This window comes from Ilyonectria robusta (assembly GCF_021365365.1).
Source record: "Ilyonectria robusta strain PMI_751 chromosome Unknown BGZ61scaffold_3, whole genome shotgun sequence".
In the NCBI taxonomy this organism is placed as follows: Eukaryota; Fungi; Ascomycota; class Sordariomycetes; order Hypocreales; family Nectriaceae; genus Ilyonectria; species Ilyonectria robusta.
In genome coordinates, this window is record NW_025764437.1 from 974,951 (window position 1) to 992,569 (window position 17,619).

General features: G+C 54.1%; 6 protein-coding genes across 6 annotated transcripts; 2 read left to right on the plus strand and 4 right to left on the minus strand.

The window, feature by feature from the left end:
• Positions 1-493: 493 nt before the first annotated feature.
• BGZ61DRAFT_473300 (Translin) lies at positions 494-1,387 on the minus strand (the record flags this gene model as incomplete). The annotated part of the gene is made up of 3 exons (XM_046248441.1): positions 494-1,067; positions 1,133-1,150; positions 1,203-1,387. The coding sequence occupies 3 exons, from the start codon at positions 1,385-1,387 to the stop codon at positions 494-496; spliced, it is 777 nt and encodes a 258-aa protein (XP_046109367.1).
• A 212-nt stretch (positions 1,388-1,599) lies between these two features.
• Positions 1,600-3,406, plus strand: BGZ61DRAFT_514011 (mannosyltransferase). Its single transcript, XM_046252192.1, has 3 exons — positions 1,600-2,604; positions 2,679-2,949; positions 3,014-3,406. The coding sequence occupies exons 1-3, from the start codon at positions 1,901-1,903 to the stop codon at positions 3,302-3,304; spliced, it is 1,266 nt and encodes a 421-aa protein (XP_046109368.1). The 5' UTR covers positions 1,600-1,900; the 3' UTR covers positions 3,305-3,406.
• Positions 3,407-3,883: 477 nt separating this feature from the next.
• Positions 3,884-5,600, minus strand: BGZ61DRAFT_342437 (uncharacterized protein; the record flags this gene model as incomplete). Its single annotated transcript, XM_046239504.1, has 2 exons — positions 3,884-4,143; positions 4,193-5,600. The coding sequence occupies 2 exons, from the start codon at positions 5,598-5,600 to the stop codon at positions 3,884-3,886; spliced, it is 1,668 nt and encodes a 555-aa protein (XP_046109369.1).
• A 5,115-nt stretch (positions 5,601-10,715) lies between these two features.
• BGZ61DRAFT_412032 (peptidase S8/S53 domain-containing protein) lies at positions 10,716-12,935 on the plus strand. Its single transcript, XM_046243287.1, has 4 exons — positions 10,716-11,825; positions 11,890-12,192; positions 12,245-12,440; positions 12,502-12,935. Exons 1-4 carry the CDS (start codon positions 11,154-11,156, stop codon positions 12,669-12,671), a joined length of 1,341 nt encoding a protein of 446 aa, XP_046109370.1. The 5' UTR covers positions 10,716-11,153; the 3' UTR covers positions 12,672-12,935.
• Positions 12,936-13,549: 614 nt separating this feature from the next.
• On the minus strand, positions 13,550-14,590 carry BGZ61DRAFT_473304 (uncharacterized protein; the record flags this gene model as incomplete). The annotated part of the gene is made up of 2 exons (XM_046248442.1): positions 13,550-14,393; positions 14,445-14,590. 2 exons carry the CDS (start codon positions 14,588-14,590, stop codon positions 13,550-13,552), a joined length of 990 nt encoding a protein of 329 aa, XP_046109371.1.
• A 1,015-nt stretch (positions 14,591-15,605) lies between these two features.
• Positions 15,606-17,490, minus strand: BGZ61DRAFT_126270 (isoprenoid synthase domain-containing protein). The gene is made up of 4 exons (XM_046237097.1): positions 17,177-17,490; positions 16,063-17,116; positions 15,850-16,011; positions 15,606-15,796 (listed from the first exon to the last, which is right to left on the minus strand). The coding sequence occupies exons 1-4, from the start codon at positions 17,230-17,232 to the stop codon at positions 15,668-15,670; spliced, it is 1,401 nt and encodes a 466-aa protein (XP_046109372.1). The 5' UTR covers positions 17,233-17,490; the 3' UTR covers positions 15,606-15,667.
• Positions 17,491-17,619: the final 129 nt, after the last annotated feature.

The window sequence follows — 17,619 nt, forward strand, 5'->3', positions numbered from 1 at the left end:
GTTGAAAGTTGAGTTTAGCATCTAGTTAGCGTGATCGTGCCATTCAAGCTGGAGAAAACTAGCTATGGTGCCGAATTTGTTTGCAGTTGATATAATGCTCAACACGGCATAAAGACATGTGGTCATTGTTTACGGTGTTAATTAACCCGCAGCGCTCTTGTCGGGATTACAAGGCATTGCAATCAGCAGGATAGCAAGGTCCGTTCCTCTTAGATTGATGCTTTTTGTTTGCGACTTTATGTTTGTGTAGAAATCCAGTTGCAGCTTACCACAGTCTGCATTTAGCCATGGTAGAAAGTTTGGACACAAGGCAATGGATAGCAGTAATTTCTTTCATTCGGTGTCCATTTCGGTTACACAACACGGAATTGTGCGTCCAAACACAGAGGTGAGAGTTCAACACGGTATCCCCCTCTCTGGCCCGCGGTCAAATTCAGGCATTCCATGGCATCCGCTGATTTGTTTTCCACTCAGTGAAGTATGTCTCAATTCTTCAAATCGGTGACACGGGCTCGGGAGCATCGTCTCTCATGTCAGGCACCCACCCTTTGGGTCGCTCACTGCCTCTCACCACGAGCCCATACCCCAGCTTCTCCACCTTGTTAACGCTCTGGCGACCGGCGATCATCTTGCCACGGAAATCCTTCGTCGGTACCGCAGGCAGCATCTCAAACGCGCATCCCAGCTCCTGGATGTCCTGTAAGATGTTGCGACCCTCACGTCCCGCCAGCTCGCCGGTCTGCGCCGTCGTGACCGTCGCGAAACGCATCAGCTCGCCGAAGAGGTCGAAGATGCCGTACATGTAGTCATGCGGCGTCAGAATGATGTTCGCAGGCATGGAGGCCTGTGATTGCTCTGGTGTTATAAGGGTCTGGTGGCGCAGGTAGTGCGCAAAGGACAGTGCCTCGATGAACTCCTCCAGACAACGCAAGGGCGATGTGTAGCGGTAACGGTTGATGGACTGCAGGTCTGGGGCGATGCCGTTGAGAAGCTTAGAAATCTCTTCGAGACGGGTGTCAATGTCCTTCTGAATGTGAGGAGGGGGTTCTTGGTTCAGCTGTTTGACTCTATGGTGGGTGGTGAGTGGGTAAGCAAGTCAACTCAAATGCAGCTTCTTGAGAGCAATGCCTACCTCTGCAAGGAAAAAATACTGCATCAATGTCAGTCACACCCGTAATATGTAGTATTTCATGTGAACGAACATTTTCTTGCTCTGGGCGGTGACGTCGCGCGACGCCTTGATAATCCTTTCGCGGCGGTCATGATGCTCATCCAGCTCGTTGCGGAAACCTTCAAACATGGCGTGGAACCTCCCAGGGGGCCCTGTTGGCGGCTTGGCCTTGGCCCGCGCGTTACCGTCGCGGTCTCTCTTAACGCCGCTGGACATTGTGGGGATTCGGTAGCTGCCGCTGGTCGTTGAGATAAGAATATCCGGGGTTGGTTGTTGATGCTGTTGGATGCCGATGTTGGTGGTGAATGTGAAGGATGGGACAAGGTACTTTGGCGGGGCCCATTTTGTGCAGGGGTGGCTGGCTCAGGTGAAAATTGTTAGTTCCCCCATCTCCTTCTAGCGGTTGGTTGTGGCACGCTGTGCTAAATCTGGAACCCCTAACTTGCAGATTATCAGCCAAGCTCATGGTATAAGACTACAACAGCGGCCGCCACCAACGAAAATGCAGGTCTGAACGAGGAAGAAAGGGATAAAAGGAAAAGAGAAGTCTCTCTTTCAAGTCATGAGTGCGGATCCGCCCAAACTCTAATCGTCATCGTGCCATAACTGAGGCTCGTCTCATCTCATCTCAAATCTCATCGCCAGCTGTCCTCATCAACAGCTTCTCTGGCATCGCAACCCGTCGTCTCAAGGTCGCGACACGTCTGGCGCACAGGCTAACCCGCCACCATGACAATCATATCCCCCCTCCTTCGGCCCGCGCCCCTCTTCCTCGTTGCCACCCTCCTCCGCCTCGTCCTCCTCGTCTACGGCCTCTGGCAAGATGCCAACTCGGCCCTCAAGTATACCGATATTGATTACCTCGTCTTCACCGATGCCGCCCGCTTCCTAGCTGCCGGCGACTCCCCCTACGCCCGAGACACCTACCGCTACACGCCCCTGCTCGCCTGGATGATGCTCCCCACCGTCCACTTCGCAGCCTTCGGCAAGCTCGTCTTTGCCGCCGCAGACCTGCTCGCCGGCTGGCTCATGGTGCGCGTGCTGCGCCAGAGGGGCATGCCCGAGACGACCGCCGGGGCCTTTGCGGCAATTTGGCTCTGGAACCCGATGGTTGCGACCATTAGCACGCGTGGAAGTTCAGAGGGCTTGCTGGGCGTCTTGACTATGGGCTTGCTGTGGGCTGTCGAGCGGAGGAGGGTCAGCCTGGCCGCCGTCATCCTCGGGCTCGCCGTGCACTTCAAGATCTACCCGTTTATTTACGCGCCTGCAATCGTGTGGTGGATGGATGCAGAGCGCCTGGGAAAGACGACCAAACAGGAAAAGCCATCGTCGGCGATGGCGGCGTTGGTGCGCTTCGCAACTCCTGAGCGCATTAAGCTTGCCATCATCAGTCTCGCGACCTTCATGGGGCTCAACCTACTCATGTATTCCATGTAAGTTGTCCAAGCACCTCTACACCCACGTCGAATTTCACGAAAAAGAGCCTACGACTGACCAACTTGTCCAGCTATGGCACCCCGTTCCTCATTCACACCTACTTCCATCACGTTAGCCGTATCGACCACCGCCACAACTTTTCACCTTACAACACTCTCCTCTATCTTAACTCCGCTGTCCCCTCAGCATCATCCCTTCGCATTGAGTCGTTGGCTTTCCTCCCCCAGCTGCTCCTCTCCTGCGTCCTGATCCCCCTTGCCCTCGCGAAGCGAGACCTAGCCACATCCATGATGGCGCAGACCTTTGCGTTTGTGACTTTTAACAAGGTCTGCACGTCTCAGGTACGTTTGTGGCACTTCTATTTGGCAGACTTATTCTTCTCGGCTGCTGACGCGTATATCCCAGTACTTCCTTTGGTATATGGTCTTCCTACCAACGTATCTTCCCTACTCATCACTCCTGCGCAACCCCAAGCTTGGTATCTCGGCTTTGCTGCTCTGGGTTGTCTCCCAGGCCGCCTGGCTGCAGCAAGGATACCAACTCGAATTCCTTGGAATTAGCACATTCTTCCCAGGACTTTGGCTCGCCTCGCTAGGTTTCTTCCTAGCCAACTGTTGGATATTGGGTATAATTATTGGTGACGGGGCACAGTTAACTCGATGCAAGACTGTCGGGGAGAAACGGCATGTAGAGTAAAGGCGTGTTTTTTTAATAGTACAGACACTAGTTCAATGTGTATCTGTGCATGGTATTTTACAACTGACGCCTCACGAACCGACGTAAAAAAGTGTAATAATGCAACAATGAACTGCAAGGTGTACAAGGCGTGCCCAAACACGTTTGACCATAAATCCCGGAGAGGAAAAAAGCATGCATTATTGTTTAAATTTTCAGAACATCTTTGAGGGTATCTCACGGTCTTGACCCTTTCAAACTAACAACCTGGCCTCTTAGACCTTATAGTCTAGGGTAAATAGCCCAAGCAAATTTGTGATACGTAGCGTTCTCCTCAAGTCCTGTGTATCCATGCAACCATAAACTCCCTGCAGAGGTCCCTGCCGCCCAGTACCTGGGTATGAAATTCAGATTATCAGCAATAGTATGCCGCTTCCCCGCCTTCCTGAACCACTTCCGTAACGCCCGCCAAAAATAAAATCATCGTCATCTGTCCATGTAACCGAATTCGAGCCGGGAGAGCAGGTGTAAGATCTGGTCAATACCTGCTCGTTTTTTTCCAACCTGGTCTGAAGCCGACGCCCCCAATTGTAGATGCTCTCATTGAATTGTGATGCCCGCCGCAAGGGACCGGTAGTTTGTCAATTTTAGTGACGTAATCCGTGTCCGTGGATACTCCGGGGTGATGACCATTCGCCCTTCCTTGCCGTAGACAATATTCCCGAAGGATTCGCTCAGTTCTGTAAAGGATGTCTCAGGCCTCACTCGTGCCATCTCTGTCAGAATCCTGTCGCTCCAGACACCGGAACATACCCCATTCCGCATGAGGAAAAAGGGATTTAGAGGTGGAAGTACAGAGTCTATATTCAAGTCAGAAGAGTCATGTACAGCTGAGCCAGAACGACTTACCAAGGTCTACAAACCGAATCCTCAAGTACACCACCTCTTTTAGCTTTTCCATGGATCGAATCCCAGAGATGACTAATTTCTCAAACGCATCGATGAACCCCATGTCTTGGATTCCGGAACCCGACTCATGGAAGCTCACGTTGTGTCGACAGCAATTCTTTACCGTCAAGTCGATAGACTTGAGTCTTGATGTGCGCGGGTCCGTCGACCGCATCGCCATCTCAAAAAAGTGATGACAGACGCGACCAGTGTATGCAAAATGCTCCAGCGAGGGCAGTGCTTCGGCCATGCGGACACAGATGTGCGTCTTCTGAATCACCTTGGAGTAGAAGGCGGGCATTACACCTTCGCGCCGGTAGTCACTCTCGAGGCAGAGGCTGAGGTTGGAGATGTTGTGAGGCAGTTGCGGGAGGAACTCGGACATGGTGATGTAACTCTTCGACTTGGGTTTGCTGTATGAGCTCTGCCATTCTGCGAGGTACGGCAAGGCATTAAGCACTGCTGAGAAGTCTTGGTTTTCCCTCGTTAAATTCCATTGACCACGGGTCACCAGGGTCTGCACCGATTCCAGAATCGGGAGGGCCTTGTGAAATGTCGGATCAGCTCGTTGCTCGTGGAAGTGTAGGACCCTTGGCGCCTTTCGTCGTTCTCCACCCTCGAGTGTCAAAACCCTTGCTTGTGGTAACGCTTGTACCACAAAATGGAATACCTCCTCCAAAGTGCAGTTATTGCCCGGCAGTGTGTATGTTGCGTTCGTCAGGCCTTCCATCGTAACCGTGGGCAGCGACAGGGTATTCGATAGCGCTAGCGGGCCGTATGTGGGCTGGAATACGGGGAACCAGATCTCGATGTGTTTAACATACGACTGGAGATACTCGTGCTGTGCGAAATGGAGCATCGCATCCTCGAGACAATCCACAGTGGCCTTGAGCTTGACATGGCGATAGAGCCGTTGCTGGACCAGAACGCGCCAGACCTCGCTCACTCTCGCCAACTCGGTGAGTTCCCTCCTCCGCGAATGGCGCAGCGCCGTGCCCCAGCTCTTTGTGACACAGGAGACGCTCATAGCGCTCCGGGAAGTGGCCGAGACGCGGTAGCCGAACAGGTGGTCCAAGATAGCCTCATGCACTTCTATGGGCAGCCGGTTGAAATCCGTGATAGGTAGAGGGAGCGGGCGGGGCTCACTGTCGGACACCGCGAGGGATTCGGGAGAGGGCTGCCAGTCGTCGCCGTATCTGGAGTCGGTAAGGCAGCATGGTTTCGAGTGCCGGTGGTCGGGATGTGGGAACGGAGTGCTGCTGGGTCTGGTGGGAGGGACGAAGTCGGCGCTCTTGGACTGGTCGAGGGGCGGGCTGGAGGAGCCCGGTGAAACGGGGTTGGAGGTGGTGTTTAGGAGACTGGTGACCATAGAGGAGGCCATGATGGAGGCGAACTCGTCATCGGACTCCTGGCTTTCGTGAAGGTCGGAGCAGCCGTCACGGATGGGCAGTAGGGCGGCGCAACGACCGATACAGGGTGTCGATGCAGGCGTCGTAGAGGCGTCGTAGACATCGTGGCCGTCGTGGCCGTCGTGGCCAATATCCATGGGATCGCCCATGGAGAATGCCATGTTGAGGTCGGCTGGCGGTTCAGGGCACTCCATGAAACGTCGCTGACGTCGGCTCGGTGGGCATTTCAAGGCGGCGGCCGGATAACGGGGATGGGAGGGATGAAGCGACACGGGCGAAGGGCACCAGAATGACGAGGAGTTGATGAGGTAAGAAGAGGATGGATGCACTACGAGGTCGGCTGAGGCGAATTACTGCCCAAGACAAGGGAAGATGAGGGACAAGATAGAGAGGGAAATGAATCACTAAAACGTAGTCGGAGCGGAGGGATCAGAAACAGGTGACTGTCGGGTCGCCAGTGCCAGGGAGGGGAAATCGCAATCAAAACCGGCACCGAACGCAACCAGGGTTGAACCGTAGTGGTACAGCGCAGGACGGCACGGCCCAAGGAGAGTGGGAGGCGTTTATTAGCACTCATTCGCCCCCCCTCTTACTGCTGTTTGTCTCCTTTGGTTCTCCCCTCTACTGGCTTGACTCTGCCGGTATTTGCTTGTCTGTCGCTCTACCCGCGATTCATGCGCCCTTTGGCACTGGGCTCCCTTCCCATCAATCTTCCCTCCATGCGGCGATGCCCTGAGATCCCCAACAAGCAAATTGCTGTGCCAAACATTGTCGCGGCACGCTGCATCGGCCAGTGACGACGGGGGCAGTGATATCACAGCCTGGTATCCATCATCGATGGTGGAGGGCCGCTCTGGTCTGTGAGTGGCAGCTGCGTGTGTGTGTGGCCGAGCCAGCGGCAGTGGGCAGTGAACGACGTGCCTAACCGCATGCTTTTTGCCTTATGTCCCTCGTTCCGACATGATAATTTCCTCCTCGCAGGTGCCCACGTATGTAGGTACCATTGCGGTCCTCTGTAATGATGGGCTGGGCAGAGAGATTAGATGCGGTTGCACTTTACGCGTTGCCACGACTCCACGCCGTAAACGTGAATGTGGGTGCCGGCAATCTGGTTTTGGGGGTCGCGTGCCAGCGGCGGGGCGGGGCTGCAGATTACGATCCTAACTAAGGCCAGGCTACTCCCGTACCGGCACGCAAAGCATGTGGTTGCGTGGATGCCATCATCAGACTCTTTCGAGGCGGATGATGGATATCAGCTGCGTTGGCAGCCGATACCGTCCGAGAGTCGAGACGAAATAAATTCGCAAGTTGGTGACGATGAAGTATCCCGTGAAACTCTGGCCACTTTGGCCGCTCTGGGCGGCAAGCACAGAGACGTGTACGCCTTAGTATGGCCAAGCTGACCAAGGGCATCATGCACGCTACAGGTGCGTCTAAGATACAATCTTCCAGAGCGAGGCGATTGGGCACCTGGGCGTCAACAGGCGTTATCAACATCAGTACCGGGACACCCGCAGCGAACGGGTCCGACAGCGAGCCATTGGGCACCCCTACTTTGGCCTTAGTGGCAACAAAATACCCTCAAAACTGATGGTTTGCCTACTAAAGGGCGAAGACCCTGAGACAGCCTCGTCTACAGTTGCTAGCGCTGCGCCATTATCGACGATCTGCACGACCTTGCTTTCACGATCTCATTGACAAAACATGCGTTCCTAGATCAGGCAGCGCATGCTTAGTCGTCAACTCTCATTAGTCCTCATCCCCTATAGCGGGCAGTTAGGTGCTCAGATCGTGGTCTTTCGACAAAATTCCTCCAAGCTAGTAATAAGGGAGAAATCCTGTGCTTGGTAAGGATCCCTTGCTTTGCTTTGCCAACACTCAAAGCTTCATTCCAGTCTCAAGTCTTAGTGGGCGGCAAACTGACGAATCTACCTCGTCAGCGTCGGAACGTCACCCACGGCTGAGACAAGAGTTTTCCATCCTCAACAACGTCAGCCTCCAATAGGCTCGCTTCGTGCACATTAGGTTAGATGCGTTCGATATGGATTCTGATTCAAACAAGAATGCTGGGCATCTAAACAACATCCGCCTCCAGATTGTTCGGTTCGGAGACGAGGCCAGGAGGCAGCCTGTGACAGCACCCTGCCTCATACATACCTGTGCGGGGGATCCACATGCATAGAGATCCCAATAAGGGAGGGGAGAAGATTTATTTGGCCATGAGACGCCCGTGAAACGCCTGTGTAGTTACCAAAGGCGTCTTATTGAGATGCCAATAGGCTGGGGATGAGCTGAGATGAAGATGAGGCGCAACAGAGATGCCGAAACTGATCGGCGTCCACGAGGCCCCGGTTGAGACCACACCAAGGAGGGGAAGAAAACCCGTCCACTGCTGGATGCGTCGTGGGTGCCATCTTCAAATGAGGGGAAGACGATGTGAGACGACCTCGGGCGAGAGGGATGGGCCGCATCTCATCTGGATCTTGATGAAGCATGATATTCGGGGATTTGGGGTTTCGCTGACGACGAGTCGGGAATCACGAATTGTTGCATGTGCGAGCGAACCCCACTACTAGATCATAATACAGACGGCATACACCAAAGACTTCAGAGCTGTGAAGAGCAGATCTTGATGTTTGGGGGGCGCATGTTATGCCTATGCACCTTCCATCTGGCATGAAATCGGCGTGCAGCCAAGCCTTCCATCGTCTGCTCGTTCGGAGTACGGCGAGCCCTGCAGCCCTAACCGGTAGGTGAGGAAGGTGAGGCAGGAGCTGCCTTCCTAGAATAGAACCTAATAAGCCATGTGCAAGCAAACACCAACTAGACGGGATCATCGACACACCTAAAACTCTACCTTCTTCTTTACCTTAATAGTGTTACTCGGTTGGTACGGAGACCCATGATTTGACCGCCACCCGTGCAGCGTCGTCTTTGCATCCTCGCATGACTAGACAAACCAGATTGCACGCACAAGGTTCAAGGCACGGGCCGGCCTACACCATCATGGGTAATCTGTTTACGGAGTCTAGATGCACGGAATACCTAGACGATGCCTGGACGAGAACAAGGAGAAGCTCATGTCACGCATCCTAATCCAGCGGGACCTCCGTCCCCGGGCTCTTCGAAGTAGGGCCTCCCATGCTCCCAGCCCATGGCCTTGGCGAGAGCCACACCACAATCCGACACACTCACCCCCATCGATCCCCGGCTCCTTCGACACACGCACGTTCCGTCTCCTGTATGCTTCTCCCCGGCCGGCCGGGTTTTCGGAGGGCCCCGCAATATCGTCGTCCTTTGTACTCGGCGCAGTCGACCAGTTTGGGACTGGACAAACACTCCCTGGGTAGATGACTCTGGGCAGGGCTGCCGATAGTCCCGTGGAAGTCTGGGCAGAATGAGAACATGTTCCTCGGCTTGCCATGCGTTGAGCGCCATGCAAAGCAATATGCGGAAGGGCTATTTGACGTGCGTGTCACGATGGTCCTAGCGGCGGCAATGGCTGACCTCTCAACAGAAACGATGTGCTTCCGATGGACATTAGAGGGCATGCGCAGAGGCAAAGGGCCAGTGAGAGCCAGCCAAACAAGGTGGTACGTCGCTATGCAAGACGCGGTGGCAATGACCACTGGACCGCGGGGGTTCGTCCGTTTCACATCGGGCAGCGAGGCTACTGACGGGACCATTGACAGCGATGGGACACGGGATGGAGATGGAGGCAGAATCCAGGGGCCGCCACCAGTGCCCACCACCGCTTTTGGGCGGGTTTCCAGTCGGTGGATCTCCTTACTACGATGTCACCTTCGGTTTCGCGGGTGCTAAGCTTACTGGAGTCTGGACGCCAAGCGCACCAGATGGAAACCAGGGGCTCAGCTGCACATGGAGGCGCTCTGTCACCGCATGAATTGTCTGCCCAGCGTCTCTCAATCCGCGACTGCATCGAGACACACCCTCCTAGAAGCTTACTTTTGAGGTTAGAATTGCATGTTGTTGATCCTGTTGCGCCAGAACGACAAACATCATGGGTCGGCTCGATTTAGCTCGAAGGATCAAGAAACCAACACTAACTGAAGATCAATACACACACAGCATCCAGTGGCGGACAGGGGCCTGACAGGGCTAGAGGCAAGCCAGGACTGTCGCCCCTTGCCCTGACTAGGTACCTAGGACATCACCGGAGTCACCGCCCTCGGTTCGACTGGTTATCGATTTTTGTGAGAGAGGTCTTTAGCGCTGTGCCCATTGGCCATGATGGGTAATTGAGGTGTTGTATTGGTCTGCCTCGCTAATGACTGACAATGCGGCGGCTGGGAGCAGCGTCAGCGACCTCCGTGGACCAAAGGATTTTGCTGGCTTGGCGTATTCGACGGGGAGTTTTCGGTACTGGCTAGATCCGACGCTGTGGACCTGGCTTCCATGCGGCCTTCTACTCCGGCCGCGTTGCTCAATGACGACGCGCTGCCCAAAACTGCAATACACACACACGGCGGCCAATCAGCGGTGGCCGTCTCCTGAACAAAACATGACATCGCACACGAGACGGTCACGGTGGCTCAAGCAGTTGCGGTTTCGTAAGTCCCGTCAGTTTCGTCAGCAACACAGCTGCTACCCCCAGTGCTGCACTGGCTGGGCTGCTTGGTAGTGGCCTAGTTTGGGATCCCTTTGCGAGGAGTTTCCAAGTCACACAACCGATCGGAACCAGACGAGCCAAACTTTGAGCTGTGCGAGGCCTCTAGACTCTTCTGCCACTGGTACCAGGGCCCGCGCGTTTGACTTGGCAGCGATTCTCCGACCTGGTCCAGTGCATTGATACACTAAATATCCCCACCCCCTGGTAACCGTATTGACCCCTGACCCCGGCCCCGTTGCAAACCTCGTCCCCAGAATGGATCTTGCGGCTCTCTACAGGGGTCTCGCCGACTGGGGCCGTTAGCATTGGCATTGGCCTGCAAGCTCTGATGCCACCACTCACAGGCCACGAAACCAGCTTGTCTGGAGATGCCAGGCCACCCGCTGCATTGTACGCTGCTGTCTCACCGTATGGGCCGCCGTCTCCTTTTAACCCAGCTCGCCCGCCTTCAAATTGCTGCTGGCCCGGCTGTTTTGTTCTATTGCTCCATTGTGAAAGACTTCCTTTTGGGTCTTTCTATATTCGTTTCCTATTCCTATTCTTCCTTTTTCTGTATCTTCCATCCTTTCCCTTCCCCTTCCCTCTTGTGTACTGCGAGCCAGTCTCCTAATCACCCTCCTTTCATACTCACGACATTCCTTGTCTTCATAACTTATTCGAGAGGAGCGTTGATCGCCCGCCTCCTCTGCTACCACTCATTTGAGTTATCACTCATTCGATTTTCCAACCTCAGTTCACGACTGATTACTTTCACTTTACCTCTCGAACCTGATCTTGCTAGACGCATCGAGAAATACGGTGAAACTGCTGGACCTGGTTCACCACTCCTGTTTCAATAACTCTTTTACCTACACCACAAAAGAAAACCAAAATACCGACCACAATGGCGCCTCTCAAGTCACTCTTCGCCTCCCTCCTTCTGGCTTTGCCCCTTGTGGCTGCCGCCCCCATGGACCTGCCCAAGATCCCCGGTGATCTGTCCGAGACCCTGGATGATATGGTCGACACCGTCACCGACGCGATTGCCAACAGCGATTTCACTATCAGCAGTTTCCTCCGGCCCATGCTTTCCAACCCTGACGCCGCCAACATTATTTCCAACCGATACATTGTTGTTTACAACGACACCTTTGACGATGATGCCATCAGTATCAAGCAGGCAGGCTGGATCAACGCCGTTAAGAAGCGCAACCTCGGCAAGCGAAGTAGCATGGGTCACATGTTGTCCACCGAGGTCAACACCTTCTCGATGAACAGTTGGCGCGCGATGACCCTCGATGCCGACGACGATATGGTGCAAGATCTCTACAACGCTGAAGAGGTTGCATATATTGAGGCCGATACAAGGATTAACATCACTGCCACCATTGCCCAGACCAATGGTACTCCCGGGCTCAACCGCCTGTCTCACTCTGCGCCCAACAATGAGACCTACGTCTTCGACAGCTCCGCGGGTGAGGGTATCACGGCTTATGTGGTCGACACTGGTATCCGAACCACCCACGTCGAATTTGAGGGCCGTGCTACCTTCGGTGCTAACTTCGTCGATAACATTGTATGTGGGACTCGATTTCTCTTGACACTCGGGAATGATTAGACAGGCTAACTGGAAATAATAGAATGACGACGAAAACGGTCACGGCAGCCACGTCTCTGGTACCATTGCCGGTGCCACTTTTGGAGTCGCTAAGAAGGCCAACCTTGTTGCAGTCAAGGTTCTGGATGCCAACGGCGGCGGCAGCAACTCAGGTGTTCTCAAGGGCATGCAGTTTGTCATTGATGATGTGGCCAATAAGACACTTACTGGAAAGGCTGTCATGAACATGTCTCTTGGAGGATCTTTCTCCGCGGCCATCAACAGCGCGATTGCTGCTATCTTCAAGGCTGGCATTGTTCCCGTTGTCGCTGCTGGTAATGAGAACGTAAGTGGGCAATTGAGCTCGTACCACGTGCACTGGCTAACACCCATGACAGCAAGATACCGCCAACACTTCCCCCGGCTCTGCGCCCGATGCCATCACCGTTGGTGCTATTGATGCAACGACTGACGAGCGTGCCGATTTCTCCAACTTCGGAACCGACGTCGATATCTACGCTCCCGGCGTAGCAGTCCTTAGCGTTGGTATCGACTCTGACGTCGGCCAGGCTACTCTGAGTGGTACTAGCATGGGTATGCCTCACTCACTTTTCACCGGCTCTACTCCGAATTTATACTGACATAACATTCGCAGCCTCTCCTCACGTCGCTGGCCTTGCTGCCTACCTCATGGCCTTCCAGGGCATTACGGAACCCGCCGAGGTTGTCACCCTCATGAAGAGCCTCGCCACACAGACTGGCTCGAAAGTGGTCAACAATGTCGACGGCACGACCGACCTCATCGCCAACAATGGAAACCAATAGATGTCAACGAGGAAACGGGATGAAAGGAATTCGAGACGCTCCAAAATGGACGATTGGCTAGCCTACGAGGGTGGAATCTTCGATTCATGTGTGTGTTAGTGTGTATGTAATATAGAAAGAATGGGGGCCTTTTATTGACATTATTGTGTCACCTCGCTTCATGGGCCCCCTTCGTGTTTGAGCGGGGAGTTTTTCTCGCTGGAAAAGGAAAGCGGGTTGAACGTATAGACAGTACATATTATTGGACTATTTTCACCATGTCGAGAGAAACGAATGAGACCCTGACTGCCTCAACATTTGTCTGAAGCGATTCCGTATAAGGTGGGTCGGTCAAAAGAGAGCCCGAGTCACGGATACCCGAAGATGGTGAAACAAGATCTGTCAGGGGCCGGTCCACCACAACCACGAGTCGGAAGATTTCTTCAAGAAGACCGAGTCTCACTGCCGCGATGTAACCCCTCAGGCCGACGCGGCCGCAGGGCAGACCCCCGTCCGCAGGTGGATGAGGATGGGGACGGAGACCGGGGGGAATGTCGCCGCCGTGAATATGCAGGCACAAGCTGAGGAATCTCGCATGTTTGGTTCGGCTGGCCGTGCGGTGAAGGGATTCGAATCGGGGGTTTTGAGCCGGGAGGGCTAGTCGTTGGAGTTCGGAAAGGGTTATTACAAATATATTGATCGACGGCCAGCGCACGAGGAAACCGAGAATAGAATGGTGGCATTTGAAACCTCGGTCCAGGGATTTATGGTGTTGAGATGTGTGAACAAGCGTAAGGTGTCTACCATGTAATCCTGTGCACTGGTTTCTCGAGGGGAGTGCTCAAGCCAGAACAAGTTGGGAGAAACACTACTTACAACTCGTCGCGGGCCCTTCAACGTTATAGTCTAGATTGCCCTGTGCATCCAATTGCCGCCGCCTCCCTAAACTCGTTCCCATCCTGAAGCCTGAATGCCATCTGCGCCATGCCCACGGTACTTGCACCCGCCGAGCTGTAGACGTGCGCCCTGTCCACGAGCTCCGCACCCACGGCCAACCTCAAGACGTCGAGAAACTTCGCCTCCAGTGCGTCCCCGTACAGTACGAGTTTTTCGATGTTCCGCGGCAGAGAGCTGCCCGTTTCCGAGTTTCCCAACGGCGGCGACGAGATCTGATTAAGGGCTACCACTACGTCGGGCCAGTGCTCCTGGCGCGGCTCGTCGTCTGCGCCGAGACCTTGCTGGTAGTCTTGGCGGATGGATTCTACGAGGCCCTCGTCGTCTAAGAAGAGGGCGAGGTTCAGGTGGGATTTGCTGTAGCCCACAACCAGGACGACTTGCTCATCATCGACGACCGGATGTTCGATGTCGTTGGCATAAAGCGCCGCCTTGGGGGCGTCTGAAGTGCTGAGCATCTGCCTCAGACCAACCGCAACAAGCGCCTCCTCGATAACACGGCGCTGGTAACTTTGGCGCAGGTCGGGGATGACGAGTTCGGCGAAGCATATCTGTGTGCCGAGCACTGCCTCGACCACAGCCTTGAATTCGGTCAAGAGAGCTTTCACAACTTCAAAGTCGGCATTTCTGTCATAGTCGGTAGAGTTTGACGGCAGCCAGTTGCATCGCTCAACATCCGCCGCAAGGCCGTCGGGTTTCCTCATGAAGGTTCTGTATGACTGCGACTGTTTCCATTCAGTGCGGTCTATCTGGACAACCGTGCCATTCGGGAAGTGTATCGCGATCGTGCTATGCCCGGTTAGCACGGACTACGATCGGAAGACAGAACTAGCAACATACCCGATGTCAGGAGTGAGCCCAAACGCAATGCCGGGGATGGTGGGTTGCAATGGAGGCCCATCCCATGCCGAGACGAGGGGCAGGAGGCCCACAAGTGATATGAATGCGAATAGCGAAGAGAAGAGAAGAGCTGGGTGATAAGCCATTTTTAAAATGCGGAAATGTGAGAATGCTAAAATGTCAAGATAGACGGGATACTGAAAAACTAGGAATCATATCAACTTAGTACTGACGTGGTGTTGCTGATCCGGCCCCGAAAGATCAAAACACAGCCACGAGGAGCAGGCAACCAACGGGCAGAACTGACAGCGCAAATCGTGGGAACAATTGTCAGCAAGACCAACAACGCAGCGTCTGCGAGCATATTTCTTGGCGTCTAGCGCATGAACCAACAATTCGACCAGCCCGCCATCCTTCCCACATAAAATCCTCCGCGGGTGACTTTCATGGCTACAAAACTCAACGTGCGTCGAAGGCATGGCATTGATCGTGCGGCTGCTTGTTGACGACCCGGCCATGACACAGTACGAAATCTTGGGCGTGTTTAGTGAGACCATGTACGTACACTACACTAGATGATAGGCACGTCGATCCTTGCAGGCAACAGCTGCAACCCAACGTAGCATGCGCCGATGAAACCCTAAGCCTCACATACAGCTCTGCATGGAGACCGTGCGGATATACTAGGTGTACGGATATACTGGTCATGGTATAGGACTGGGGGACAAGCTGCGGGAGAAACGTCACGAGTATATTAAACTATCCACACTAGACATTGGGATATGGCATGTTTGCTCGCCGCGTTTGAGTCCATCGTCCAGGTGAGGTCAAGACGGACTCGCAGCGGGCCATCGTACGGAGACGGAAGCCAGTGAGCGACGGGTGTTGATATAAGCACTTCTTCGGCACAACCACAGTCATGATAGGACTGAATTGCAATTTGACATCCGTGCTGGATTGGTCGATTACATGCGCAGGAAGAGCGACCAAATCTCTTCGCGCTGGGCACCGAAAGGGTTGGCGCCGGGGACACGTTGAATGCACCGTGGCACCGCTATGTGCCACGCTGTCTGCTGGTTGTATTAACAAGAGTATATAGCCCGCCATGTTCATCAGGCTTGGGCCGCCGACTCCTTATGAGGAGGGGCTGGTAATGAGTTATGTACGTTAGGATATCGTGAGAAAAGTGACAAGAAACAAAACCCAAAAGCAGGTGAATAGTGCTACAATTCGTCATGGCCCGTAATCAAGGGCTTGGCGGCCTGGCTGCTGGCCTCGCTTCCTGGTAGGAAGACGCTGAGTTCACTGAAGACATTATCGAATCTGGCGCCAAAGATCCAGGCAGTGCCGATCTATACACATATTAGCTTCCGAGGAAGAGTGAGGCATGGGGATTGCGACGCACCATAATGCCCGAGATAGCGAGCAAAGCAAAAATAACAACGCCAAACAGGACCGCCGCCTCGCCAGGGTCCATCGTGGGTTGGTCGTTCGCCTTCTGCTTGGTCTCGACGGCGAGTTTCTTGGGGTCTTGTCGAGGGAACAAGGTCTCGATGAATTGCTCAATCTGTTGCTCGTTAGTTTGGAGGCAAGCATCTTGTTTCGGTGGCAGGCTTACCTTGCCGCACTGCTCGCTAATGGCCAGGTAGTTGGGATCCCTAGGATCGTTCTTCTTCTGAATCTTTCGGGTGTATTTTCGGAAGACTTCGCAGACAACGACGAGGTTCTGAGTAGACTCAAACATGATCTGGCAGGCATCTCCCTTTGAGATCTTGACGTTGCGCTCAAACACCGCGGGGTTTCGGAAGACGGCCTCGAGGGTGGCAATGGCCATGGCTTGGGGGATAGCCACAAAGTTGAAAACACTTTGGTCTCTAATGCCAGCCATGTAGAATATACACTCCTCAGTGTGCTTCAGGGCGTCGAGGACCATCTCTGAAGTGCACTCCAAGGCCTTCTGACGTTGCTTGGGGTCGAAGAGGTCCTCCCACTTGTCGACATGCTTGCCCCAGATCTCCTTGGGGTACCACCTTCGACCATCTACCCAATCCTCGTGCAGATCACGAATGATATTGGTCTTCTGGAGGAACTGTCCCATGGACTCGGTCAGGGAAGGTCGCTCGGCGAGCTTGGGGTTGGCGAGCTCTGATGCCACAAATAGGCGCGTCAGACCCTCTCCGACTAGGCCAGCCACGTAGTGGCAGTACAACTCATATTCTTCAATGGTCTGGACACCATTCTCGATCATCTCGGTGTTCTGGGCGTAGTCCGCCATGCCGTTACCCATCTTGAGGGTCATGTCCTTAATGATCTCCATGTAGGGCTCCTTGATCTTCTTGAGCTCGGAGACGACGACATCGAACTTCTCGAGGAGTTCGCGGTCCTTCTCCTTGCTCTCGTGAAACTGCCAGCCGTCCTGCACCATGGTGGTATGGAAGTTCCGCAGGAGAGGGACTTTCTTTTCGATGTCGAGGGTCATGTCATCCTCAATTGTGTCCAAGCCACGGAGAACAAGGTAGAACAGGGTAATGGGGACGAGAAGCTCATGGTTAAGCTCCTGGATGACGGCCGAGAAGCTGCGGCTCGTCAGGTTGAGGAAGCGGAAGCATTCCTGAAGCTCTGGCGACTCGTTCTTGAGGTCACGGGTGTGGACGGGGTCGTGCCAGACTTTCCTGCGGCAAAAGCGTCAGTCGCGCAAGATCTGCGAAAGACTGCAGGAGCGAGCAACATACCATTGAATGATGGACCGAAGCTGGTTCGGGTGGAAGAGGTAGTAGAGAGCACCCATTTTTGCACGAGCGCTCGAGTGAGGGCGGGGACGAGCAAGAAAAAAAAACGGCGGAGCAAGGGGTATCAGGGATGGACAGTGCGCAAGAAGTCAACTCAGACGCCCAGAAGATGGAAGGATGCAAAGATTTATGGCAATTGCAACCGAGAAATCTGCTGGAACGCGTCGTTTTGTTGTCGCTCGCAGTCACTGCGAGGAGAAGAAGAGAACAGAGTGCCCTCCGCTCCGGGTAAATCCACATTAGTGCAGGTGCTCATTTCTGCATTGGATGCTCCCGATCCCGGATACAGCGATCTGCCGATTGCTGTGATGCGTTCCAGCCCCTGTAGATGCATCGGCACAGCAACCGGGGTGCACGCGATGTCGTTTTAATGGATCGCTTATTAC